This window comes from Hermetia illucens, chromosome 4 (assembly GCF_905115235.1).
Source record: "Hermetia illucens chromosome 4, iHerIll2.2.curated.20191125, whole genome shotgun sequence".
In the NCBI taxonomy this organism is placed as follows: domain Eukaryota; kingdom Metazoa; phylum Arthropoda; class Insecta; order Diptera; family Stratiomyidae; genus Hermetia; species Hermetia illucens.
The window spans coordinates 104,890,391-104,917,795 of record NC_051852.1 but is presented as its reverse complement, the minus strand read 5'-3'; the positions used below and the strand labels follow the sequence as shown (position 1 = coordinate 104,917,795).

The 27,405-nt window shown below is 41.4% G+C and overlaps 2 protein-coding genes across 2 annotated transcripts in view; both read left to right on the top strand.

Annotated features, from left to right (window-relative positions):
* The window catches only part of LOC119655105 (patched domain-containing protein 3), a 184,633-nt gene extending 168,944 nt beyond the window's left edge, over nt 1-15,689 (top strand). The window contains exons 9-10 of the mRNA XM_038060828.1: nt 8,094-8,407; nt 12,561-15,689. Of these exons, the coding sequence (XP_037916756.1) occupies nt 8,094-8,407; nt 12,561-14,201 (1,955 nt within the window). The 3' untranslated portion in view covers nt 14,202-15,689. The remainder of the gene's footprint in view (nt 1-8,093; nt 8,408-12,560) is intronic.
* Nucleotides 15,690-24,529: 8,840 nt separating this feature from the next.
* Nucleotides 24,530-26,728, top strand: LOC119654984 (stromal membrane-associated protein 1-like). The gene is made up of 2 exons (XM_038060646.1): nt 24,530-24,834; nt 25,026-26,728. The coding sequence occupies exons 1-2, from the start codon at nt 24,717-24,719 to the stop codon at nt 26,360-26,362; spliced, it is 1,455 nt and encodes a 484-aa protein (XP_037916574.1). The 5' UTR covers nt 24,530-24,716; the 3' UTR covers nt 26,363-26,728.
* The last annotated feature ends 677 nt before the right edge of the window (nt 26,729-27,405 follow it).

Sequence of the window (27,405 nt, the reverse complement as noted above, 5' to 3'; positions counted from 1 at the left end):
TTTCGAGTAGGGCTTCAACCTGTTTTTTAACGATTTTGGTGAATTCTGTAATTCTTGCATGCTAGTTTGCCACCTTTTTTGTAAACTGAGCAGTTGACGCTTTTACGTCATTCTGTCGGAATTTACTCCTCTTTCCATATCTGTTGAGTAAGTTCATGGATGCCTTTTTTCACGCAATTGTTGCTTCCTTTCATCGATTCCCGTAATTTGTTTTCTGGCTCTTTATCACTGCACCAATCTGCTATAGGAAGGGTGGGTTGACTCCAATATCAGTATCCCCGGCTTGCGGGATTGCCACCTTACTCGTTGATATTCTGTCGGCAACCCATCTTTTGTCCTGCTTGTCCATTCCGCTGATGATTCTGTGATCTTTATTTCTACGCCTACTTATTTTTGGTCTTTATATCTCCCACCGCTTTACTTGTACTTGTCCTGTTTTATAAACTCCGAAATTGTCAGTAATGCTTTGTAGTTTATTGTCAAAATTGTGTTTTTTCTTTTCCCTCTGTTTCCTGTTGGCTGTTCTCCGCATAGATTGTCTGTAAACATCATTTTTCCAATCCATTGTTTTTTGCACTCCTCGTCGAACCCGATAGGGAGCTTTCACTGGACAGTGATCAGAATCGCAATTCACCCAAAGATATGGGATGCTCATTTTTTCTGAATGAATACAAGGTCAACCTAGTTGTGATTTCGGTCATCTGGAGGTGCCCAGGTCCTTTTTTGTCTCCCGTGATAAGGGCCGATCGTATAACAGGCTCGCCGAAACCCTGATTTCCGCACTAATAGACTAATGGTTTTTTCGATGATGCAAATAGTTTGTTGTACTTTCTCATTCCCAATGTATTCCTCATGGTATATAAAAGAAGACGTGGAAAAGTGGTTTTTAGGATTTCAGGACAAGACCCACTTCTGTCAGTTAACCAGACCTGGTTTTATCGACCGTCTTGAGAGTTCAATTTAGAATCCCGCGCACTTACAAGATGCTATAATTTTCAATATGTCCACAGACCATTCGTACTACACAATATGTAATTATTATAGGTATAGACTAAGGTTAATCAGATCACTTAAAGTGGTTTCTCTACAAATATCACTCATTACAACCTCGTAGGCAGTAACACCTTTCGCGTGTTATTATTTTATACTCCCTTTTTGAAAAAGGTACTGATATTCCCTTCTGCGATATCTGTTTGTGTTTTTTCTTTCGATTTCTTAGAATTTTAGAAATGAAATAGAACTTCCAGCAACGAATTTGCATTAAATTTAATTTTTAATTTTTATGTCTAATAAACATGATTTGCGAGACTGGACTGATGAATGGATATCGTAACGCTATGGAAAATCGTTTGAAAATATCAGCATAATTAAGATAAAATCGAAACTTCTTGTTACTCTAGCTCCTAGCGAACCCTCCCCCCGGCCTTCTGCAAAATTTTCCTAATCAGAGGCAAGATGGCATTAACATAGCACTTTTCTGATTCTACCAGTAATACGTTGCCTAACGTCGCATGCCTCAGTTAATTTTTAAGTGAACTTCTCTCTCTCGCTGCAATTAGTGTAAAGCGGACCAGCCAGCGACGTCACTTTCTTGGTGCGAAAATATGCTTAACAATCATCACTTCAATCTGCAATGCGTATGACTTTGTGAGTTGAAGTCCTTTTCTATCGACATATATTAGGTCTGCAATGTTAATTTACTTTACGATATCTGGCATTCAGCACCGAGCTGCCTAACATCTTTTCATATTATGCCACTGACACCTTGGTGTGAACATTGGCGCAGTAAATTTTCGCCATTGCCACCGAGTGTTGGGAACGTTATACGTTCCTATACGGGTTAGTTTCCTGTGTTCTGTGCTCTTGAAGTTTTAGTACAGTACACACAACTCTCGAATGGTCTCCTAGATCAGATCTCCTGCAATAGTTGAAATCGATCTGAATCAACCCCATTTACCTGTACGGTTTACGATATAAATTTGATGAAATATCCTTCTTTTCCACGCTTTCTTTGTCGGTACGTTGGGCCTCGATAATTAGTGCTTATTTTTCAAAATGACTGAATCGCACACGCATATAAAGCATATTTTTGGCCTACCCCATCTTCACGTTGACTGCCGCAATCAATTTAACTATTGCTTCCATCGGCACACACCCTTTATGCATTTTGTTCAAAATCGCTAAAACTGAACTGCCCTTCGAAGGTACGGTAGATACCCATAAGCTGAGCATATCTAAGACCTTATATTCGATGTTAACATCAAGTTAATTCTTACGCCCAAATTTCGAACCCACGCTACGAGGAAAAAGATTCCCCTGGAAATTTCTTAAGGACTTGGGGGGTTTGCCCCGAAAATTGTTCCCCATCGTCTCGCTGCATACAGCTCACACTGTCCATGAACTTGTGATTTGCTTTCTCCCCCCGAAGAATATCAGCGCAGAACATGTTCCCTTTTCAGGAATCATTATCACTTCTGAACATCATTCCTTTTTTCTTTTTTATAACTTTTATCTAGTGTTCGGTTTTTTACTCCTATATTCTGTCAATAACTGTCAATACCTTACCGAATTTCCCGGTTGTTTTCACTTGCTATCCTTAGAGATATTTGCCTGCGTGGCATGGTACTGAGAACTATTATCAGCGATGGTAAGACAAAATCGTCCTTTTCGCAGAGACTCACTGCCGCTTAGGTATCTTCTGTTTGGAATGGTGTCACATTAAAATGGCATGCTTAATGCAGATGCCCTACAGACTACTTACTTTCCGAGTTGTGACAATCTCGGCAGATGCCAGATTTTACCTAATACTAGCGCTAAGTGCCACATATTTATGCTCGAACGATCCTACCTACTTAAAACATGAAAGGGCCCTGGTGGTGGTGGTCGGTAGTAGAATAATGAGAGAATCCATCGAGAACTCCCCGCAACATCTAGAACGTATGTAGGATGGTGCACTTTGCATAGTTTGAACTAGACTGTGCGTGAGTCTCAGAGCTTCGAGGGAAGCCTTGAGGCCATAGTTGACAATATAATGAGAATTACAACCAATTTCTCGAGCCAGCTCATAGTTCACCTTCTTCTCCACGTATTCAATATTGCTATTATGGACTGTATATTATTGATGTTGCTATTATGGGAGATAGCAACATCAATCATATACGCTGGGCGATCAGTCTTGTCAACAAACAGCATGTTAGGCTTATTGTGTGGTATGTGGCGATTAGTTACAACTTGTCGACCCCAATACACGCTGTAAGCAGAACTATCAAGTACTGCTTGCGGCACATAACCGGACATGTTCACGTGATCAGCCCATCAGCTTGTAAGCAACGTTTTGGTAAATCATCTTACATACAGCATTATGCCTGTTGATGTATCGCACCAGAGCCATTATGGAGCAGCCAGAAATGAGATGGTCCAATGTCTCTAACGCCGAACTACACATTCTGCACTGGTCGTTCTCCACCCGCTCTTTCATTACGAGCTTTTTATAAGCTCGGGTGGCGACCACGTCGTCCTGAATGGCACACATAAATCCCTCCGTTTCAATAGAGAGTTATCCAACACACAGTCATCTGTTTGACAAATGCAAGTCAACAATTGGCTGCTGGAGACAATTGACGTATTTACCGTGGATTGCCTCCGACTTCCATTCATCGATCCGCTCTTGGTCTGACTTCACTGCCTTACAAACAGCCGTATGCAAAGGACTCGCCTGTTCTTTGCTCTAAAAATAAGCACGCAGCGAGTTGACTTGACGGTAATGCTGTGCCAACACGTTAACCACGCCCCCACCTCCGATGTCACGAGGCAGACTCATCCGCTCTACAGTAGAGTTTGGATGATGCATTTGGAGTTTGAACATAGTAGTCCGTATCAGCCGCTAGACGTTTTCCAGATCAGCTATCGTCCACAGCAATATTCCGAATGCATAAGCCAGTGAAGGGATAGCGAATACATTCAATGCACTTATATTATTCTTCCCCGACAAATGCGATTTCAACACCAGCTTTACACGTCGCAGGAATTCGGACAGCAGAGCGTCCTTCAGATCACGAGCTCGAGCATGGGTTCCTTGCAGAATTCCTAGGTATTTGTATAAATCTCTCTCCGGCATGAGGCGGATGACTTGGATTCAACACTTGTCTAATCTAAATTCCATGTGAATATTACGGCTGAACATATATACTGTTCGTAACAGACTTTTAAGTTGCTCGTCAGTACCAGCATATAGCTTGATGTCATCTAAGTACATCAAGTGTATCAACTCGCACTTAGCACGTGGGCTATATTTGATTGTAAAACCATGTCCTCTAGCATCATTCAGTGCCATACAAAACCAAAAGAAACTCAACAAATCCCCCTAGAAGATACCAGATATGCAAAGGCTCTGAGGCATTGGTATCCTCAGATGGACGCACTGATGAGGTAGTATGCCACCCTTCCATGACTATCGCCAAAAACTTTGTTAGTTGTGCGATATAGACGTAAGACATTGATTAGCCGGGTATACGGGACACTGTCACAAGCCCTGGCGTAATCAGTGTAGCAATTAAAGAGATTTCTTTGGCCTCTACTTGCTGGTCCTATAACTACCGAGTCGATAATGAGTTGCCATTTGTAACCCTTTGACCCGAATCGCTAGCCCTTCTGCTCCTGGGACAGAATGTTGTTGGTCTAGAGGTGCCCATTGACCCTTCCACTAATAATTGAGGTTATGAGTTTGAAGAGGGTTGGTAAGCAACTAATCGGTCTTGTGTGTGCGGTGTCCTGTATCGTATCCTTTTTTGGAACAAGGTAGGTAATTCCCGCATTGAGGAAGGATGGAACTTCCTCTGGCCGACTAATGACCTAGTTAATGCTATGTGCCAACGGACTGTGTATACTGGTAAATTTTTTATACCAGAAATTCTCCGCCCGATCCAGACCTGGGCCCCTCTAGTTCTTCGAGCTGTTTATGGCTCATCGAACCTCCTTTTGAGTAACATCAACAAAATTCATGCCCGGTGTAGTAGCATGGCGGGTGCTCTCAACAATGATCTACTCATCATGTACTGTCTGGACACTCTGTTGGGATTCAATGAGTAGTCTGAAAAACTCCGCTGGTTTCCCACTTACGTTGCATTTTGAGTGACGTTTACCATTTCCGAGAATTCTATACACGCTATTTAGAATTCGTCCCCAAACTCAGCGGAGACTTCAACCGGTCAGGGAAGAAGAATGCTGCGACGAGTGCTGAAACTGTTGCTTGCAGTTCGGCTTGATGTTGCTGCTGACTCTTGATCACCAGTTCCCGCAATGAGCTATCCATCTCTCCTCATTTCACAATCGAGCTTGGGACCGGCTACGGTGAAGTTATTTTACTTTTCATATCTTACCTTATAACCTATACGGTTCTTAAGCCACCGTATCTCATGACTATTAATCCTTTTTGCATATACAATTTCGCATTTTCGTTGGTCTCTCGTATTTAATATTGCAATCTGGGCAAATAATTTTGTAAATTTCGATTTTCTTCATTTTCTTTTCTGTCCTTGATTGATTCTAACCTTGTGATTGTGCTTCTGGCTGCGGTTTTACTCGATTATGCAGTCGATTTTTTTTTTTTGTGTTTGTGATCTGTGAGTGCTACTATAATCTATTTGTAATCTGGTGTCAGTTCCTCCATTTCCCTTGTCTACAAATTATTCCTTGATCTAAGATTTAGTATATTTCTTCTGGCCTTAGTGGAATCCAATCTAGATATTACAGCATCATATGCTGACATTCAATAGTGTATGAAACGGTCCATTGTGTGCTTGTTGGTTTCCTACATATATCACAATTTCCAAATCATGCTTCTCTTCAAAACTGTTATTTTTGAGTTGAGAGTGTCCTGAGACGCGTCAATTGAAAAAACACTATCTCCCCGGTATTTGATGCACAAAGCCTTTTTTTGGGCGGAACACGGATTTTTACAAAATAGTAACTGGTTGAAAGAACAAGCAACACCTAGTTACCACTTACAATTATGACGCTTCCGGTAAAGTGCCGTTTGATAAGGTGTCCCTGAGCGAAACCAATAATCACCATTTCGCTTCTGCAATATTGGAATACACTTGCACTTTGAATTAATACAATAATAACTTCTACTCTCAAACAAAGCGGACTAAAAAAATTAATTCAATCTCTGGATACAATAAGATTTCGTAAAATATCTGCATGACTTCTTCCTGCTTATTAGGACAGAGGTGACTAGAAAACCCAGCAACATGCTAGCACTAGTCTACTTTTCGAATTTTGTTTAGCTCTGCTTTCAAACCTTTTAAATCCTAATTACCCTTTTTAATCATTCCGTAATTGAACCATAAACAAACTATAGCGTAGTAAATTTTCAAAACCTTACCAGCATTACCCACTACATATAGAAATCTGTCTTGATAATTTGCATACATTTGCAATTTAATTAGCACCGATTACATTGTAATTATTTCAACACTTTTGTTCTACTTTGCTACGCATTCGCTGAACAAACTATCAGTTATGTGTCTTGCCCAATCTGCAAAGAGATACTCGCGCATACATATATTGGATCACGCAATGCGACATTAGCTGCAATAGCAGACCTTAATTGGTCAATCGGAATGTAGTATACTGTGATTAATTCATAAACAATTTTTGCAAGTAAAATTAGTAAGGGTTACATAGAGATATGTATTACTCGTCTTATGTGTTATACTATATATTTGAATTCTGTTCAGCTAAGTATCAGTGATTCCCTTGTTGTTCCCTTTTTCGCGCACCTTACTTAAAAGGATACACTCATCGTTTAAAGCCTGCGAATTGAAGTATATTGGTCATGTTCAAACTAATGTGTGAAAAAAGACGAAGTCTGCCTACAGATCAGATAACTGCAAATCCTGTAAATAAATGGCAGAAATGGCCGTGAAAGGGCCAACTAAAAAAGTCCTTACACTAAAACCCGATTTCCCAGCCAACCTACTTAAAAAGCGCTGAGTAATGAAGGAGACGTGTAAGTGTCTCCAAAAAAGAACAGAAGCGAATTAGCACAAAATATGAGCAACAGTATATCATATACTATATATGTTTACAGTCCAACAGGATACCGTTCTTTTCCGATCGATACAAATGCAAGCATCGAAGAACCGCTTGGAATCGTTTGTCACCTCCATTTTTAACCAACGCAGCTATAATACTTTCAGCTTCTGGCGACTTCTCGCGCTTAACGCTCTATTCTTCGCTTCAGTGTATACGTTATTGTCACAGGGAGTTTGAAGTGGAGTCCTTATACGGGTTGAAAGTACCAGCCCACCAAGTTAGTGATCCGAGTTTATAGAATGGTGATAGCGTCCGATTAACATTTGGCCAATTTGATTAAAAATGGTCCCATCTGTAAAGACCAATGTCGTTTGTGGACCTCTTTCGATTATAATTTCAAGGCCATTTTTGACTTACTAAGAAACCTACTCAAAGCACATGATTTACTGAATGCCGAGGCTCGCCTAGTAGATTCTTCAGCCCTACACCAACCCCCTAACTGGAAGATCAGTTGACGCAGTTTTTCCCAAATTTAGGGGCAGATGACTAGCCTTGATCCTTCTGCGTCTGCAGTTTTCAACTAAGAAAAACTCCTCGTGATAATGACGTAGAGTTATAGAAAGAGTTTGATATAACAGAGTTGTTGATATTGCTTCAGCAAGCGTTTCCCAGGTTTTGGATATCCCATCGTGGGTACCAATATGCGACTTCGCTCAAGGGCCTATACTACACTTTTTGGTTGCCAGTTTGAATGCGTTTCGGAAACGCAAGACGGGCATCTTGAAGAAATCCTTTGTGCGATCGAGGATGCTCTAGCACAAATCTTCGATGGTGCATATATAATGTAATAATGTCCCATATAACAGAAACCACCAAGGAAAGGTAACAAAGTTCATGAAAACAGACCGCTTCTGAGTGAAATGATCTATGGGTGACGCTCTTTAGTTATATCTCAAAAATAGTAGAGTAGTAAAGAGTAATAATAGTAAACTTCCTTTACTTGTTGATACTTCTACTTCAGAATTTACTAACTTTTAAATTCATTTTATTTTCAGAAAAACGCAATTTCCTCTATAAGAGCTTGTTAGCTGGCGGGATTAATCCTGAAGATCCCGACAACCCTCTAGACAACAAAGAGCACGTTTTGATGGCTTTCTTCAAAAACAAATTGGCTGCAGTTTTAAATACTGGCTGGGTGAAAGCCTTAATCATTGTGATTTTTGCTGCTTATCTGTCAGGAGCATGCTATGGAGTAACAAAAATTAAGGAAGGACTCGAGCGAAGAAAACTATCGAAAAATGATTCCTATTCTGTTGTATTTTTCGATCGCGAAGATGAATACTACAGAGAGTTTCCATACAGAATTCAGGTAGGTATTTGATCATTAGGTGGGCACATACCTTTCACTTTTTAGGGGTTATTGAAAAATACTACTTTATTAACACCGATTTATTGTCATCTATCAGCGAATAACATTACTTTACTTTGTTATAAGGAAGCCTCCCATGCATGCAAAAAAAATTCAGTCATGTCTTTCTCATAATGTATTCTGCCAAGTTATAATCAAACGAAAAGCCCTGGCTAACTAAACTCAGTTTTTATATTATCTGACACGTAGAAGAGTCAATCGGGAAAATGTATACAAGGCCAAATATAATAATTGGACTTAATAATAATAATAATCGTTGGCGCAACAATCCATGTTGGATCAGGGCCTTGAAGTGTATTAGAGCACTTCATTCAAGACCGTAACGGTACACTAGGAGGCAATGTGGTCAGCATTGCGCTCGCCCGAGATTATTACCCTGATTTGACTCAGGTACTCATTCACAGCTGAGTCGACTGGTATCCGACGTCAAATCACGATACAAATTCCACTGCCACCAGTGAGATTTGAACCGCGACCTCCCGCTCTAACCACTCAGCTATCCGGACAATAATTGGACTTATTCAAACGAAAAATCCGTAAAAGGAAGCGCCATAACATCTTTAAACTTGTTACTATATTTTTTTTATATCAATTACGAGAGCAGAGAGCATAAAACATAATACAGACAATAACCCTAAAAGGTTTGATAGAAATCCCAACAATAGTAGCAGTACTTCAAATTGTATTCTCTCTATGAATTATACCCAATACTATGAAATAACGGCGCGATAATTAAGTTGGTTAAGCTTCAGCCCCTCGATCATATTGCACTAGGTTCGATTTGTGATGATAATGAAACTGAAGCAGACTTTCATTGAAAAACAGATCCACACCGGTGCCCTATACTCTACTACAGCAACAGAGGACACACTTTCTGTAAAGATAAGTCAAGTAGCCTTCCATAAAGTATTCTTTAAGAGAATTTTAATAAAATTTAGAGCTTACAGCCTCAGAAATGAAAGAATTCTAACAAGTCTTTCCCTACGACATTTGAAAGAAAAAAATCAGCAACTTCTTTCGCTGCTACCATATTTACACCATAAGTTAAAATTTATTCCAAAAGATTGCCCCAATAAAATAAGTTCCTAAACCATCGCCGAAAAGTGGAATAAATACGTCGCAAAAGTGAAAAATAATACAACACGAATGGAGGTCACCTTGAATTTTCTTTCTGAGTAGGAAGTCATTGAAACTTCCGCTTTATCAGTTACGTCCAACATTTTAAATTTTTCCCGAGAAAATACACATTCCAATTTCTCTTCTCCTTGAGATTGTTTTGTGTTCTATAACTTAGTTCCTTTATCCACACACAAAGTAACTCCATATATCTAAGGATATATTAGGATATTAGGAACGTACCGATCATCTACCTTTCTAGTTATTGTTTAGATTCTGCTACAAGAATCTTTCCAAAACAAAGATTAATCGAACGAACTCGAACTCGTCAAAAAAAAAATTTTGTTCTCGCAATTACGGCAAATAGTCTAAAGACTCCCATGCAGAGAATAGGTTACTCTTTTAAGTAGGACATGCTTACGAGATCAAAGCTTCCTGATTGAGATTTAATTGAAAAGCAGGTTAGTTTGCCGGGATATGCTTAAACTATATTGTTCTACGCTGCGTTTTTGTAAAGCGGGGGGATTATTTGCCTTTCTTGCACAGCCCTAAAATTACTGCTGCCGATTTCAACGCGTAGTCCTTAGACGGGGAAACCGAGTGACGAACACAAGGGGCCAAATTCTGCTTGAAACCTTCACGGAGCTAGACGTTGGTTAGAACACAACGTTGGATGTGTGCCCACCTCCCGATGCAGAGAGTTAGGCTCGATCGCCGATCTAATTTACCTCAGTACCTCGTTATCGCGAATGAACAATGCACCCACATCGACCACCAGGCCATCTTTTTCGACATTAGAAACGGAGGAGAACAGAAATGGAAGAATCAGGAGTCTAGTCCACTGGAACGTTCGATGAGGAAACATTCCTGACAGCTTTAAAAAGAAGTTACAGCCCAAAGGGAACGACGCTGGAAAAGTGAGCCAGCTATGACAACGGGTAACTGAGGCATGCGACTCTATAGTGCCGCGACCACAGTAGGAAACCAAACCACTGTTGGAACAAGGAAATCTTGCTGCTGGAATCAACGTCTGCGAGCGAGGAGGCTGAACATGATTGGTGAGCAAAAACTTTTTCCACAACACGAAGAATGTGTAGACTGAGCAACGGTGCAATAGGGCGTCATCTCGATCCCTTGGATGGCCGAAGAGGAACAGGTCTGCATGGTTCATAAGCACATTGGAATCATGCATGGTGAAAGGGGTATTTACCGGCCAGTGGAAAAGGCAGAGGTTGGCTCTAATACCGAAGTCCCAAAAACCACCTGGCCACGAATTAACGTTCCCACAACTCTTGTCCAAAATAATCACAATTCTTTTCCCACAACAAGAAGAATGTGGATCTCAGCCAACGGTTCAATAGGACGTCTTCTCGAACCCTGGGATGACCGAGGAAGAACTACGAGAAATCTGTAAACAAGTTGGGGATAACTTGGATAAATTGGATTCCGAACAAGGCCCTGAAGTTGGCTGCTAAAATCGCGCCTGCATGTTTCATAAGCAGATTTAAACTATGCCTGGTGGAAGGAGTACTTCCCGCCAAGTGGAAGACGCAGAGGTTGGTTCTGCTACCGTAGCCCCAAAAATCATCTGACCTACCCTCTTCTTATCGCTATATATGTCTTTTAGACACTATGGGGAAACTGTTGCAAAGGGTGATATACAACCAGCGGGTTGTCTATCGGGGCAACATTATAAGTTTCAGAGAGCGTGTTCTACGATCGATACAATAGCAATGAACGTGGACCTGCCTCGGGTGACATCGGCCGAGGTAAGTGCTATATTCCGGGCATTCCTGAAGACTCCAAATTGGGCCTCTGCTGTGAAACATTCACGTGCCGAAGAAGGTAACGACGATCTCTTCGAGGTGCTTCGTAATTGCTACCACCAGTTACGAAACACCCCAAGTACGTGGAACTTCATTGAAGTGAAACTTTTCATGCTATCAAAGCACGATTACAAATGGTTAAACTGCACCTAGACTTTCTGTATAACCAATCGCAGGAAAAACAATTCTCTGAAAATTCGGGTTAATAATTACGAGGTTGAAACGCTTTCGATCCTTAGATACCTGGGGGTAATGATCGATGTTAAATTGAGCTTGAACGGGGCACCTGGACTATGCGTGAGAAAAGGCAGCAAATGCTGGTTCATCTCTAGCTACGATAATGCCTTATATTGGAACACCAAAATATACTCCACGGCTCCTTGTCGTAGAGGTGGTGAAATGCATCCTGTAATACGCAGATCATGTCTGGGCACAAGCACTGGACAACATGGTGAAACAGAAAAGAGTGGGGAAATGATTCCCTGGGATCTTGTAGCGAATGAGGAGAAGTTACTCATATCCGTTTATTAGGGTGGCTACCGTTTAATTTGGAATCTACTTAGCAGCCGCGAACTTCAGAGGACTACAGGGGACCATGCGGCTAGACTCGGCGTACCCTATAATTCGCATTGCCAAAGCCGCGGATGAGATGGAGAAACCCTCAGGCACTCCCTTAGCGATTTTCCAGCTCTAGCTAGAGCGAGGCTACCGACACTAGTTAAACTATTCTTTGAGGACCTCTGAAAAATTTCTATCTGCTATAGGCTGGGTTTGAATCTGAGTTCAGCTGGCTCTGCCCTTTTGCTCTTAGAAGACAAATTTTCAGTGCTTCTGAAATGCTAATCGCAGCGTCCTTTGTTGATGGGGTACGCAGAAGAAAGGTGTATCTGCTGCTTTGTTAATCCACATGTAATCGAAATTTCTCATTTTTATTAAATAAATAAACCTTTTTAATACCATTATAATGATACAACTTGGCTTACTTTTTGTGGTAATAACATACTTGTAGTCAATACTAACATGACCCAGCCAACATAGAATTCATTCAATATATTCAGAATGGGTGACAAGCGCATATCACTAAAATTTCCACCAACATATCATTCTGATAGGACTTTTTTTCAATGAAGAAAATTCTCCATCAATTTCAGGTTGTCATCGCTGGCGAACTCAACTATTCCGATCCCATCATCCAACAACAAATCGAGGAGTTAACACAAAAGCTCGAAAATACAACATACGTTACATCCCCTCTATACACAGAATCATGGATCCGATCCTTCCTCTCATATGTTGAACGAAATAATGATAGCTTGGAAGTAAACATCGAGGATGAACAATCCTTCCTCAACACCCTCAAGGATATTTGGCTATTCCCGGCAAATCCTTTCTCTCTGGATGTCAAGTTTAATGACAACGAAACACAAATCATCGCTTCTCGGTTCCTCATACAAGCAGTTAACATATCCGATACAAACCAAGAGAAAGAAATGGTCAGAGACTTGAGGCAAATTTGCAAGGATTCCCCCCTGAATGCCACCGTATTTCATCCATACTTTGTATTCTTCGATCAATTCGAACTTGTTCGTCCTGTGTCCATACAGGCAATGGTCATCGGAGCTATTATCATGATGGTGATATCCTTTATTTTTATTCCTAATATTCTTTGCTCTTTGTGGGTAGCCTTCAGTATCATTTCAATAGAAGTCGGTGTGGCTGGATACATGGCCTTGTGGGATGTAAACTTGGATTCAATTTCAATGATAAATCTTATCATGTGCATAGGATTCTCAATAGATTTCACAGCTCATATTTGCTACACTTATATGTCCTCTAAGGAAAAGCATCCAGACAACAAAGTTAAAGAAGCATTATATTCACTAGGCTTACCAATTTGTCAAGGATCCTTTAGTACTATCCTTGGAGTAATAGCACTACTTCTAGCAGATAGTTATATATTTTTAGTTTTCTTTAAAATGGTATTCCTAGTCATATTCTTTGGAGCCATGCACGGATTGCTTTTGCTCCCAGTACTATTATCGCTATTTGGCCCGGGATCATGTAGCCCCCAAATAAAAGAAGATGACAACTCCCTCAAGATCACTCCTACTGATCCTACGTTTCCACATCCATTTTACCTGCCGCAAAACCATATTGCTCTCAATGGCCCCTTCGGGGGCAAGGCATTTCTCGGCTCCCCCTACAAAGCTTACGGAGACGACAAAGATCTAGGCATAGGCACGTCTGGGGAAGATTCCAGTGAGAGCAGCAGCAGCAAATCCCAACGCCGGCAAGCTAACGAAGACGAAAACACAAGACGTCGCTATGAAGAAGGCTGGAGGCGATCCTCTCAACATAACTTAGCTGCTATAAATTCGGTATCGCAGTTTCAACCAAACAGTGGCCTCTACGGTCGAAACAGGGACGAAATGTGGGAAAACAACTCTCCTAATGGTCTCTATGACGATTATGAGCACCAAAATTCTCGCCGTCGACAGTCCCCTTCCTATGAAGTCGATCATGAAATGCAAAGGAATAGCGTGGAAGACAGAGGTAGGCAACGAACACGACAATACCCAGAAGAAGTTCCTTATCACGACAGTGACCGCCCACGATACTACATGGGAAATACACGAAGGAGATCATCTGAAGACAACCGTCGATGGGTAACAACGGAGGACCGCCGAATGAGACGTTATTCACCCCCAGAGGGTATCTACCGCCACCATCAAGTCCGTTCCTCCTCACAACATAATTTGTATTATCCAAATCACAATGGATTCTACAAATGAAACTCACAATTACCTAAAAGCAAATATTAATAAATTTAACTAAACTGAAAAAACAGGAACATTAGGCTAATGTAATGGTTCATTGGCTTTAGAAAATCGTTTTATAAGAAATTAAACTACGTGTGTACAGTTAGAATCTAGGAGCAATTTTTATACATTTTTTGTTAATAGTTTTAAAATGCGTAGCTGTAATAGGTAGTCTGATGTGAAATTGTGCTCAAAATATGATGGCCAGAGATCATATCCTAGAACAAAGACTTGATAAAAATAGAGCATTCAAATCTATCTTGAAATATATAGCAATCTGACACCAAAGCGACGTAAGCAAGATAACTGGAAATCAGTATCTTTTGAAGACATTTTTCAATTTAGATTTGAAAATACGAATCATATCCTAAGAATTTAAGGTTAATATGCCATTGATGATATTATACATAAAAGCTGAATTGAAATAAAGAGTGGTGTTGAGCTGTGTCAGCGCGTAGAGTATTCAACAAGTACCGAACATTTAGCCGCTAAAAACTACAACAACATGACCTTGTTTGTACGCCACTTCCTACTACAAGACAATAGTCACAGTTATGCTTTCCACCTTCTAGAGGAAAGTCAAATCATTAATATTTAAACAGTCAAGTAGGACCACGCGGGTCCTGTAGTTTTACTTTTGATGTTTCATATTCCGGTATTTCGGAAACCAGTTGCTTTGCTCATTCTAAGTGCTTACCAAATAGTGCTCGGTGTTTGTCGAATATTTTATGGCTGAATATGGCTAAATAATTGGGCTCGAAAGAACCCAATCTCACAAAATGAATCCAAATGGTTGCATTATTCAGTGTTCAGTTTTGTTTTTTTTTATTTATACTACTCTAGTTTCGCGGGGCTTCTACTAGTATAATGATTAGATTGTGGCATAGCGTTGTTGACGGTACTTGCCTTATGATACTTATAACTTAGACATCCTTTCATCTGACAATTATACATATATTTGACTTCACCAAACTATTTAGTCCGATTTAATGCGAAAATATAATGAAAAAAATAAATTATGTTATAAACGCGAAATGAAATTGTTGAAAAGTAAAAATTGGAAATGACATTCATCATCCTCGGACATAAACTACTTTTTAATTTACATTCATATATAAATATGTTGTTCGATCTATTTCACACATGAAACTGATTTATTTATTCATCATCTTTAATGCAGTAGGACTTTGTTGCTAATATAGGTACAATCTAATTATTGATCAATGAATTGATTGGGTTGTTGCATTCTGAAAGTGCTAAAAGGGAATAATAAAGACCCTAATCGTACATTTTTACATGATTTCATTATTTTTTTCAATCTTTCATAGAATCTTAAGGTAGTAGTCATAATTTAGAAACAAGTAAAGGTTTGTTACAATTTGAGAAAAGCGTAGTAAAATAAAAATTGTTATATTGTGCGAAATATTAGGTGTAACAAATAAACAAATTTTAAAAAACGGATGCTAGTTTCCCCTTTTTATGGATATTGAATATAGAAACAAATTACAACCTTTTCATGCAATACTTAACACAACTGACAACCCTTAACGGGCCCGGCAAAGAAAAAGGACACATTTTCTCATAAAACCCGCCCTCCATGCACAGACCGCTGCTCACCAGCGAGCGGATACTCGGCTTCAATATAAGGCTGATGCACTGCGCTGGACAAGGTTTCCGGGAGGAGAACGGCTATATATATGAACGGGTATATCATATATTACTATCAATCCAGTAAACCATGAGTTCGGAATAGGTTTCCTAATAAGTCAAAAAATAAAAGCTGCTATTATCGGTATCAGAAATATAAGCAAATAACTGTATACTCCGCGCTTCCAAAACAAATTTCGGAACATCAGCCTCATTAAAGTTTACGCCTCTGCAAAGGAGACTGTAGAGTCAGAAAAGCATACCTTCTACGAAGCTATAGAAAGAACCCTCGAAGCCTGCCCCAGGTATGATATAAAGATCAAACTTGGAGATTTTTTTTTTAGTCAAGTAGGGTCGGAGCCCGTATTAAGCTTGCATAAAATTACCAATAATAACGGACTGCAGATAATTCGAATTAACAGTGTCACCTGCCATGGTCGTTGGAAGCACCTAGTTTACCCCGAAAGAAATCCATAAACAACCAAATTGAGCACGTGTTAATCGAACGTCGTCACCTATCAACATCGATGATTAATGTCAGAACATATGGATGAACCAAGGGGCGTGTTTAAGGTGGGGCATGTGTGTGGGGAGCGGCAAAAAGTCTGCACACTCAGACCCCACTGGCCCATTGTACTCGATTCTCCAGTCTAACAGAATTTCCCGAATTCGTGTATGCATCGCAAGGTTTCCGTTAGTGGATTTGATGCTACCCGATGCTGTTGAAGCGCATCACGCACTTATCATCCTGGAGAATAATTATTCTGAACATATATCCAGCTAGTGAATTATGGGCAGTCAGAGTGCAATACTTCTACAAGTCTTCCTGCTTTTCGACAGGATAGACTTTGCCATATGTTTGTTTGAAGAAAAATTTTGTGTGTGGGGTTAAGGGAAGTTTGTTCCCAGTTTTTGATAGAAACATCATCATCATCAACAGCGCAACAATCGGTATCCGGTCTATGCCTGCCTTAATAAGGAACTCCAGACATCCCGGTTTTGCGTCGAGGTCCACCAATTTTATATCCCTAAAAGCTGCTTGGCGTCTTGGCCTACGCCATCGTTCCATCTCAGGCAAAGTCTACCTCGTCTTCTTTATCTACCATAGATATTGCTCTTATCGACTTTCCGGGCTGGATCATCCCCATCCATACGCATTAAGTGACCCGCCTACCGCAACCTGTTGAGCCGGATTATATCGACAATCAGACGGTCGTTATATCGCTCATAGATTTCGTCGTTATGTAGGCTACGGAATCGTCCATCCTTATGTAGGGGACCAAAAATACTTCAGAGGATTCTTCTCTAGAAGGCGGCCAAGAGTTCGCAATTTTTCTTGCTAAGAACCCAAGTCTCCGACGAATACATGAGGACTGGCAAGATTATTGTCTTGCACAGTAAGAGCTTTGACCCTATGGTGAGACGTTTCGAGCGGAACAGTTTTTGTAATTTGAAATAGGTTCTATTGGCTGACAACAATCGTGCGTGAATTTCATCGTCGCAGCTGTTATTGGTTGTGATTTTTGACCCTTGATAGGACAAAATTATCAACGGTCGCAGAATTGTAGTTTCCTATCTTTATTCTTCCCGTTTGACCAGTGCAATTTGATGTTGTTGGTTGATTGGTTTTGCCACCATATATTTTGTGTTGCCTTCACTGATATGCAGCCCAAGATCTCACGCCGCCTGCTCGATCTGGATGTAGGCAGTTTGTATGTCTCGGGTCGTTCTTCCCATGTTGTCGATATCGTCAACATAGACCAGTAGTTAAGTGGACTTAAAGAGGATCGTGCCCCTTGCATTTACCTCAGCATCACGGATCACTTTCACCAGGGCCAGGTTAAGGAGGACGCATAATAGGGCATCCCCTTGTCATAGACCGTTGTTGGTGTCGAATGGTCTTGAGAATGATCCTACTGCTTTTATCTGGCCTCGCACATTGGTCAATCTTATCAATTTCACTAGGATACGGAATTCTCTCATGGCCGTGTACAGTTTTACCCTGGCTATGCTATCATAGGCGGCTTTAAAGTCGATGAAAAGATGGTGCAACTAATGTCCATATTCCAACAGTTTTTCCATCGCTTGCCGCAGAGAGAAAATCTGATCTGTTGCTAATTTGCCTGGATATAAGCCTCTTTGGTATTGGCCAACGATGTTCTGAGCGTATGGGGCTATCCGGCCTAGCAAGATAGCGGAGAATATCTTATCGATGGTACTCAGGAACGTAATACCTCTATCATTGCTGCACTGTGTGATATCTCCCTTTTTATGTATGGGACAGATAATGCCTCTTTGCCAGTCGTCAGGCATTGATTCGCTGTCTCACACCTTGACCACAAGTTGATGAACAACTTGGTGTAATTTGTCGCCTCCATACTTATGACTTTTAAGTCAATAGATGGTACGGACTGATTCTTCTACACTTGGTGGTGGCAGTATTTGTCCGTCGTCTTCAGTTGGCGTGACTTCCAACTCGCCGATGTTCTAGTTGTTCAATAGTTCATCAAAGTACTCAACCCATCGCTCCACTATACCCATTCTGTCGGAAATCAGGTTTCCCTCTTTGTCTCGGCAGGATGAGCATCGAGGTGTGTAAGGCTTCATCCTGCTGACTTGTTGGTAAAACTTCAACGCCTGGTACGGTTGCTCCATGTACTTTTCGAGTTCACAGACCTGTTGATTCTCCCAGGCTTCCTTTTTCGTCTGCAAAGTCGCTTCTCCGCTCGCCAGGGTTCGTTATAAGTCTCTGCGCGTGCCCCTGTTCTTTGAGAATACAACATTACTCGGTATGCAGCATTCTTGCGTTCCGTTGCTGGCTTACATTCATCGTCAAACCAGCCGTTCCGGCTGCGGCCCAGTATGTTTGATGCCGTATTTATGATAATGTTCTTCAGGTGATTGTGAAGATCATTTGTTAATGGTTCATCTCCAGGATCCCTTCCCTCTTATAGGTGTTGCGGAGGGCTGTGTTGTAGATAGCTTTAGTGTTAGCTCTCACCTGATTGCCAGAAGGGATTCTGGGTGATGTTGTTTTTGGAGCTCCGAGCACCATGCCAACAAGATAGTGATCCGAATTTATATTGGCCCCCTATATGTTCTGACATTCATCAAGGCTGATTGGTAGCGGCGTTCGATCAGCACGTGGTCAATTTGCTTGAAAGTGGTCCTATCTGGAGAAACCCACGTTTGTTTGTGGACCGCTTTCCGCGCAAACCAGATAGTTCTAACAGCCATTTCTTGTGACACTGCTTATTGAATAATCCGCAGTCCGTTATCATTTGTATTTTGATGTAAGCTATGCGAGTCAACGTATCGCCTGAATACGGGCTCCTTCCCTACTTGGCTGTTAAAATCCCCAAGTATGATTTTGATATCATATCTGGGACAGGCTTCGAGGGTTCGTTCTACTACCTCGTAGAAGGTATCCTTCTCCGACTCTGCAGTCTCCTCTGTAGGGGCATGAACGTTAATGAGGCTTATATTTCTAAATTTGCCTTACAAGCGCAGAGTGCATAGACGTTCGCTTATGTTTTCAAAGCCGATAACAGCAGGTTTCATTTTTTGGCTGTCTAAAAATCCTACTCCGAGCACATGGTTTACTTAATGGCCGCTATAATATATTATGTAGTGACTCTTCTCCAGTAAACCGGTCCCTGTCCAACGCATCTCCTGCAATGCTGTTACATCAGCCCTATATTGGGGCAGGGTATCGGCTAGCTGTTGGCAGCTCCATCTCTGTACAAGGAGCGCACGTTCCATGAGAAAATGCTCAAATCGTTATTCCTTTTTCGTTGCCGGGTTCGTCGTTGTAAAATCCATCCAGTCTGAGGCTCCTGTTGTGGCTTCGCAACATCGGTTTTCCGTGTAGGGTTGTCAGCCCTATCCAACACCAAACCTGGAGAACCAGTTGGTACAATTTCGCCCGGGAGACTCGTCTTCATCTTTCTCCGTCTGCAGCATTTTGTTAAGAAAGAGTTCCAAGCGGTCACCACGTGGAGGTGGAGATAGGATTTGGTAGTAGAGCTATTGGTGTTGGTTCAGCAGGCATTTCCCAGGTTTTACGCTCCGTCGTGAGTACCAATCCACGTTTCGCCCTGGGACCTATACTACCCTTTGACCACGTACTGATATCCCTGCTAAAGCATCTGAGATTTCATTTCCCTCTACACAACAGTGACCGGGCACGCAGAGTATTTCCACCGTATTGAATCTAGAGACAGAGTTCAATCGATTTCTACACTCCTGAACAATTTTTGAAGTGATCAAAGTCAATGCAGCTTGACTATCGCTAAAGACAGCGCTGCGCCTGCCCTTCAATCGCTCGTCAATCATCCAGGATGCCGTTGTTTCCCCATAGATCTACGCAAATTAGTCAATGAGCTGCTCTCATTACACTGCTTTGAATAAATATATGCATATCTCAATTTGCAGAATTGAGTAATGCATTTACAGCTGTGCAGGATGTCGTGCTCATGACGCTGGTAATACCCAGACGCACCGTTCTTTGCGTTGTGACTATCTTATTTCTCTCACCTTAACTCACCTCACTACGGCTGCATAAGCGAACATCGGCCTAATAGCAACATATATTAACTGAATCGCCATGTCGAGGCAAAAGTCTTTCGGACAACTCATAGGCTATGGGAGCTCGTTTCAACTTTATCTCTTAATATTTGTTCTGAAGAAACCTTTTATCGAGAGTGACTCGAAGGCATTTCACATGAGAGTTGTGCTCCTCAACCCAGAAAGGCAAATTTCGTGCAATGTTCTCCTTTTTGTAAATAATACTGGCAGCCTGGTTTTATTTGGATTAACTGAAAGTCCATGCCTGAGACACCAACTGTCACTAAAATCAACGGCACATTTTATATTTCTACAGACCATTCCGGGATCTCTACCGACAACTAGCTCAGCAACGTCATCCTTATAAGCTTGAGCGTGTATTGGTAGATTTTGTAGTTCGTCTAGTAGTGACTCGACCAACATGCTCCACAGAAGCGGCGATAGCACACCTCCTTGAAGACAGCCTTTCGTCGCTACCATTGTTAGATAGCGATCAACACCCATCTCAGCACACAACAGTCTCTACGTTAGCATAGCATAGATCCACATAATTAAAGTTTCGTCAACACCATGCTCTCTGAGGGCATCACAGAACTACTGGAAAGGCGCACAGTCAAACGCTCCTTCAATATTCCCCATCGCGTACTCGCCTTTCAGAGTTGTGTCCTCTCTGTTTGAAACCAAAGAGACTTTCCACGCTGGGAAAGTGTTGATTTTTATATAGGGTGTGTAACCTTAGCGTGATGCCCAACCAGTCTTCCCTAAGGCGTTTCAGCGAAAATTATGTTAAGCTGACTTGTCGCAAACACGACAAGAGTAAGAATTATATACAACGGAAGGGGGTCATCCCATGTGTCGGATTCCCGGAATCGAATTTTTTTTGCATCAATTATATCTAGATATAGTGTAGAATATATGGGTAAAGTGATTTTTTTGTTATTCGGAGTCGTTCGAAAATTATAGTGTTAAACACGTGATAACTAACATGCCAGATTTATGTCGATCGCCGTAATAAAGCTCGTCTTTATCGATCCGAATGAAGTTCGAATGACCTTGCTAAAAGGACAAAAATTGAAGCCAAGGCTGTACATGTGTTCAAGAAACCTAAGGTTTATGGATTAGGTATATTAAATTAAAAATAAAAAAATTATTATGCACACTCAAGATATTAATAAATCCATGGCGAAAAATTCGTAATTGTATCTTTATCCAGTTCTTCACGTAAAATTTTTAAAAAAAGCCCAAAAACGGCCTTCACATGGGATGAGCCCCTTAAAACCGCCAGTACTCTAAGCCTAGCTTTAGCCGGGCTTTCCATGTTCACGCCGTTCATAGAGGAGACTGCCGAATCGGAGAAGAATACCTTCTACGAGGCAGTAGGGCGGACCCTCGAAACCTGTCCCAAGTATGATATCAAAATCATGCTTGGAGATTTTAACAACCAAGTAGGGACAAAGCCCGTATTCCCGTAAAAACACCAATACCACCAATAATACCACCGGCTGCAGATTATTCAATTAGAAGTATCGCATGAGATTATTGTTGAAAGTACCTGGTTTTCGCGAAAAGCGGTCCACAAACAACGGACCCTCGGAACCACTTTCAAGCAAATTGACCACATGTTGACTGAACGCCGGCAACTCTCAGCTTTAATGAATGGCAGTACATATTGTGCCCAGGAGCAGGGACTTACCACGAAATCCTTATAGTCCAGTCATTAAAGCTGAAAACGGGTACAACCTCCGAATTCTTTCAGTCAAGACCAATTGACATGAAATTTGGGGTGGAGCGAGTTAGTTGTGGCAAGAAACAAAAGTTATATATTGAAAACTTTAATGATTGGACTATTTGATTGGAGAAACGATATCACAGACAGGAAAAGGAAGCCTAAGGGAACCGGCAGACCTGTGAACTAAAGAGAGGCGGGGGACAACCTCGTTACCCATCTTGCTGAGGCTAGTCGTGCATTTCACGTATCGCACGGAATAAAACTTATATTAATGAAGTCAATCAAATAAAACGATAACTATCTTTTGAAGACCAAACGTTTTGGGGTGATGTACTCTTTGTCGACGAGTCTCAATTTAATGTATTCTCCTGCGATAGAAAAGTGAAAGCCTAACAAAAAATTGTAGCAGAAAAATCTGAAAATCAGAGTAAAGTGGGAAGTGCTTAGGTTGTTACGGCGCGGAAAGTGTGAGTAACGTAGTATGTACATTACATGTACATTGATATTTTGAAAAAATCTGCATGTCAGCGCAGAGGAATTGGGTATTTGTCAAATATTCAAGAAAACACATATAACTCCTTTTACTCACTTTCTGAACACTTATCTATTTCGTACGACCATGTCCGGATTTCATTTTTGCTCACTGTACAAACAGTGGCTCCCAGCTTATTTGATACAGCCACTGTTTTTAATTTTACATCACTTTAATATTGACACTGGGAGATTTGTCAAAAAATTTTAAATGCAGATATGTAGGTGCATATTCAATAAATGAGTTTCGAATAAGGGGAATCGGAAAAATTGTTGTTTATAGCATACAATACCAAAGTTCTAGATACATTGCCGAATTTCAGCTCACAGCTTATTTGTGTTTCGGTATTATGGCATCACACTTTGTGAATAATTTTGGATCCCTAAGTACAACTGTTGTTGAGTTTTTTTCTAAAATGGACTACCGTACAACAATAGAACAGCGTGAACTGATAATTCACAGCTTTAAAAAGGATTATGTTCGCAATATTGCTGAAATTGTCAATTTAAGTGCCTCTGCAGTCCAGCGCACAGTTTAGCGTTTTGTACACAAAAATTTATTGGAAAATAAGGGCACAAAATCGCCAAATAAGATTTTCAGCGAGCCAGATGAACGTTGAAAAATCAAAGTAAACCCCAAGCTATCTGCTCCAAGGTTGAATAATGGGGTTCGTGATGAACCAGGAAAGTCCTGCATTTCAGAAACTGTCCGAGCTGCCTTGCGAGACCATGATTTAAATGGTAAAGTAGCTCGAACAAAGCCTTGTATTTCAACAATAAACACGAAATGCCGATTTGCCTTTGCCATAAAACACATAAATAAAAAAAATAAACTCTGCGTCATAAAATACCATAATTTTTGCGGACGAGCTAAAGTCTAATATTTTCGGCTCCTACAGAGTGTCTTATGACCAGCGCAAAGCAAATAATAAATTGAACAAAGAGAACCTCGAAACAACTTTGAAGCATAAGAATGATCATCTTAAGGTTTGGGCCTGAAAATCCGGCACAGTCTCCCGCTATAAACATCATCAAGAATTTGTGGGGAATTTTGGACAACAACATAAGGATGTATAAGATTTTGAATAAGGAAGAACTTGCTGCCTTGCTGGCAGAATGGCACACATAAAAGCTTGTTAAATCAAGGTCAAATAGGCTGCAGGCTATTGTTAAAGCGAAAGGATATGAAACTAAATAATAATTATTAGCACACATGCACACAGGGCTGTATAAAATACATAAAATAAATATAAATAAAAGATTCCTAATTAAACAACCATCTGCCTTCTTGGAATTCAAACTTTTTTTAATATTGCAAATAGTTTTTAAACTATATGATCAGCAATTTCTCAAAAAGCACTGTATCAAGTAAGCTGAGAGGCGCTGTATAGTTGGTTTGGTGCATGACCCTTATGTATTAAATACTATATGTGTACATTTGTGCAGTACGAATATAAAAGTGTTCATTAATTTTAATTTTTAAAGCTAAAGTTTCTACGAATTTGATTTAGAGATATTTTACTATTACTTGTCAAATTTAGTCTCCTAATTCCCAACATTTCTCTCATATTATGTTATACAGAATAATTTAGAATTTTTATTTGAACCATAACCTAGCAAGTGCATGAAAACTTTGCAAATGTGTTTAACGTTACATAATATTATCAACTTTTTTGAAAATAAACCGAAAAGGCAACGTTTTATCAAACCAGCTATCAACAGTTCTAGCAAACATTCAATAATGAACCGATTCTTCCATGATTCAGTAGTTTCTGAACGCTCTCCTCAAAATTTCCCATCTGACATATGACAACAGGCCAGCCTGGGAAATTTCTTTACGTCGAAAATTCATATTTGATATGTCAATGGCCGTCATCATATCGGCATGAAATCTTCTCAGTTTTGTGAAAAAGTGTTTTGAGTGACGTGCCTATAATTGTTCAGCGGAATAGCTTTGACCGGAAGTCCGAGTAGCGTTCATATCATACATTGAAGAATCGTCTCGGGCCGCGAATATGAGCGGAAGAAAGGAAACAGAACGAGCAAAACTCATCCAAGAGAAATGTCAAACTTTGCTGACTCAAATGCTCCGGGATGAGGACAACAAATATTGTGTGGATTGCGACGCTAAAGGTGGGCGTATTTCCATTTTCACGATTTCTCCCCGGTTTCGTATGTGGAACCAACATTGACTTTTTTATGCGCCTCCGATTCAGACACGTAGCGCAGCCGCCATGGGTGATGTCGCGCGGCGAATTGGCAGCTAACTCCGACGCCGATCCACATTTTTCAAATGAATGATAAGCGATTTTCTATGGTTTCAGGTCCGCGGTGGGCATCTTGGAATCTGGGAGTGTTTCTATGCATTCGATGCGCTGGCATACATCGCAAGTTGGGCGTACACATATCACGAGTGAAATCTGTGAATCTGGATTCATGGACACCGGAACAAGTTATCTCGCTGCAACAAATGGGCAACTCGCGTGCCCGCGCTGTTTACGAAGCACAATTGCCAGACGGCTTTCGTCGCCCACAGACAGATTCCGCCCTCGAGAGCTTCATACGAGCCAAGTATGAGCATAAGAAGTACTTAGCTAGGGAATGGGTGCCCCCATCGCCGCCGAAGGTCGACTGGGCGAAGGAAATCGACGAAGAAATCGAACGACAGAAGCGGAAGAAAAAAGCAGCGCAGGGTGCAAGCAGTTTGGGCTTGGGAGGCCCTCTCTCGAGCGAGAAGAAAATCACCGCAACGACGAAGCCTGTGCCGATCCCAGCCCCGTTGCCGAAACCGAAATCATCAAACAGCCCGAAAACCAGTCGGACTGTGGAGCCGATTCACAATAACTCCGACCTGCTCGGACTGACTTCCCCCACGAATCCTAGCGGTCCGTCGAGCAGCGTCAGCAACGATTTGCATGCGGATGGCTTCTCTGGGTTCTTGAGCGCTCCTGTTGCCGGCGCCCAGAGCTCTACCATCAATGGCGCGACTGAGAAAGCATCGGAGAATAAAGAAAACGCCCTGGACAAGGAAGAGGCGGACTTCTTCAACCAGACCAGCATCAACTCAGGTTCGGATAAAACCAAGATGACTAAAGACAGTATACTAGCACTCTACGGCACAGCACCGACGAGCACCATAGGACAATTCAACAATAATCCCTTAGTTGGTTTCAATAACACATTCAGCCATCAGCAGCCTGCAGGCGCAGCCGGGCAGTACATGCCTCAGCAGCAAGCATTCCCCGCCATCGTGCCCGGGGGTGCCCCGCCCCCCGTTTCTCAGGCGCAATTCGGCCATGCTGGCTTAGCTACTAATCTTAATTTAAATCTTGCGGGAATGCCGCCCGGGCTTCTAGGACCTCCACAACCTCATCCTCACACACAGTTCATGACGCCCCCGAACTCGGTCACGATGTACAATCAGCCCGTCATGACTGCCCCGGGAGCGTTCACGTCCGCTGCTGTGATGCACCAGCAGGTTGTGCCCTCGCAGCCTGCCTCGTTCGCGCAGTTCCCTCCACAGCCGTTCGGAGCCATGCCGACTGGATTTGGACCACCACCCGGTGCAGGCACTAACGTTACTGCCTCCACGCAATCGACTGCATCGACGAATTTAAGCCAACAATTTGGCAATCTAAATTTGGGGAACGTTTGGCAATAAGGGGTCGCAGCGCGCCTCTGATGCCGAACTATTATATTGCTAATGGTATTTCCTGTGTATGTTTTCTTTCATTTTGCACATCCCTCCCATAGCCGAATTGATGTATAATTTTCATTTCGACAAAGGTACATGTACTCCCATTTCGTTGTGTAGATAAAAGTATTCGGACCAAACCAGTATCAGCGTCAGTTTATTTGGAATATTCGTCAACTTCTTTCTCTTTTTGGGTAAATTTATTCAACTCTAGGTAGTTCTCGAGCAACAAATGCAATGCAATACAAAATGGGATTCCCAAATATTATTAAGACTATGTAATTCATTTTGTTTAAATAACAAAACGTTAAATAAAACAATTTAAAATGGTAACGAGTTGTCTAGAAGTGCCCATTGCCTCCAGCCGATCGAATGCAGCGCCCGCTAATCTAAAAACAGTACAATTGTGTCGCCTGATTATTTGCATTTTCCGATAACAACTTTCAGTAAATGAAAATTCCAAGCCTGCCTTCTACATTGTCATATGGTCCATATCACTGAATGCCTTCGAGATTCGGCGGGGTTCAATTGGCTCTTGCGATTGCAGTGGAACGAGTTGGTGTCTCTGAACGCATAGTTTGCAAGCATAGAAATGGAGACACGAACTGCCTCATTATAACTGTATAGAATTTCTTTTCCACCCGATGCGTTTGTGCGTAGGGGTGTGGTAATCGAAAAGATCTTGCGAGAGTCCCTCCATCTTGTTCGAGGCTTGGATTCCGATAGTCATCGATGTTTGTGTTCATTTTCATATTACCCCGCTGCTGTAGGCTTATCTCTTGTACAGCGTTGGGTGTGATGATAATGAAACTATCCCACTAGTAAATATAGCAAACGGTTACTTCGGAAATTCACGGCAAGTTTCATACCACCTCAAAACCAATGAACGTTGGGTCAATTTATTTACTGCAATGACCCAATCCGATGATGTATTTGATCTTGCAGTGTAATCTCTCGAACAGAAATTGTTTTCCATGTCGGATTGGTTCTAAGCTCTTCGATAATGAAGT

Bases quoted from the DNA above. Each gene is read 5' to 3' on its own strand.
- LOC119654984 (XM_038060646.1), top strand. From the start codon at position 24,717: ATGAGCGGAAGAAAGGAAACAGAACGAGCAAAACTCATCCAAGAGAAA. The intron at 24,835-25,025 runs GTGGGCGTATTT...CTATGGTTTCAG, and splicing joins TGTGGATTGCGACGCTAAAG to GTCCGCGGTGGGCATCTTGG.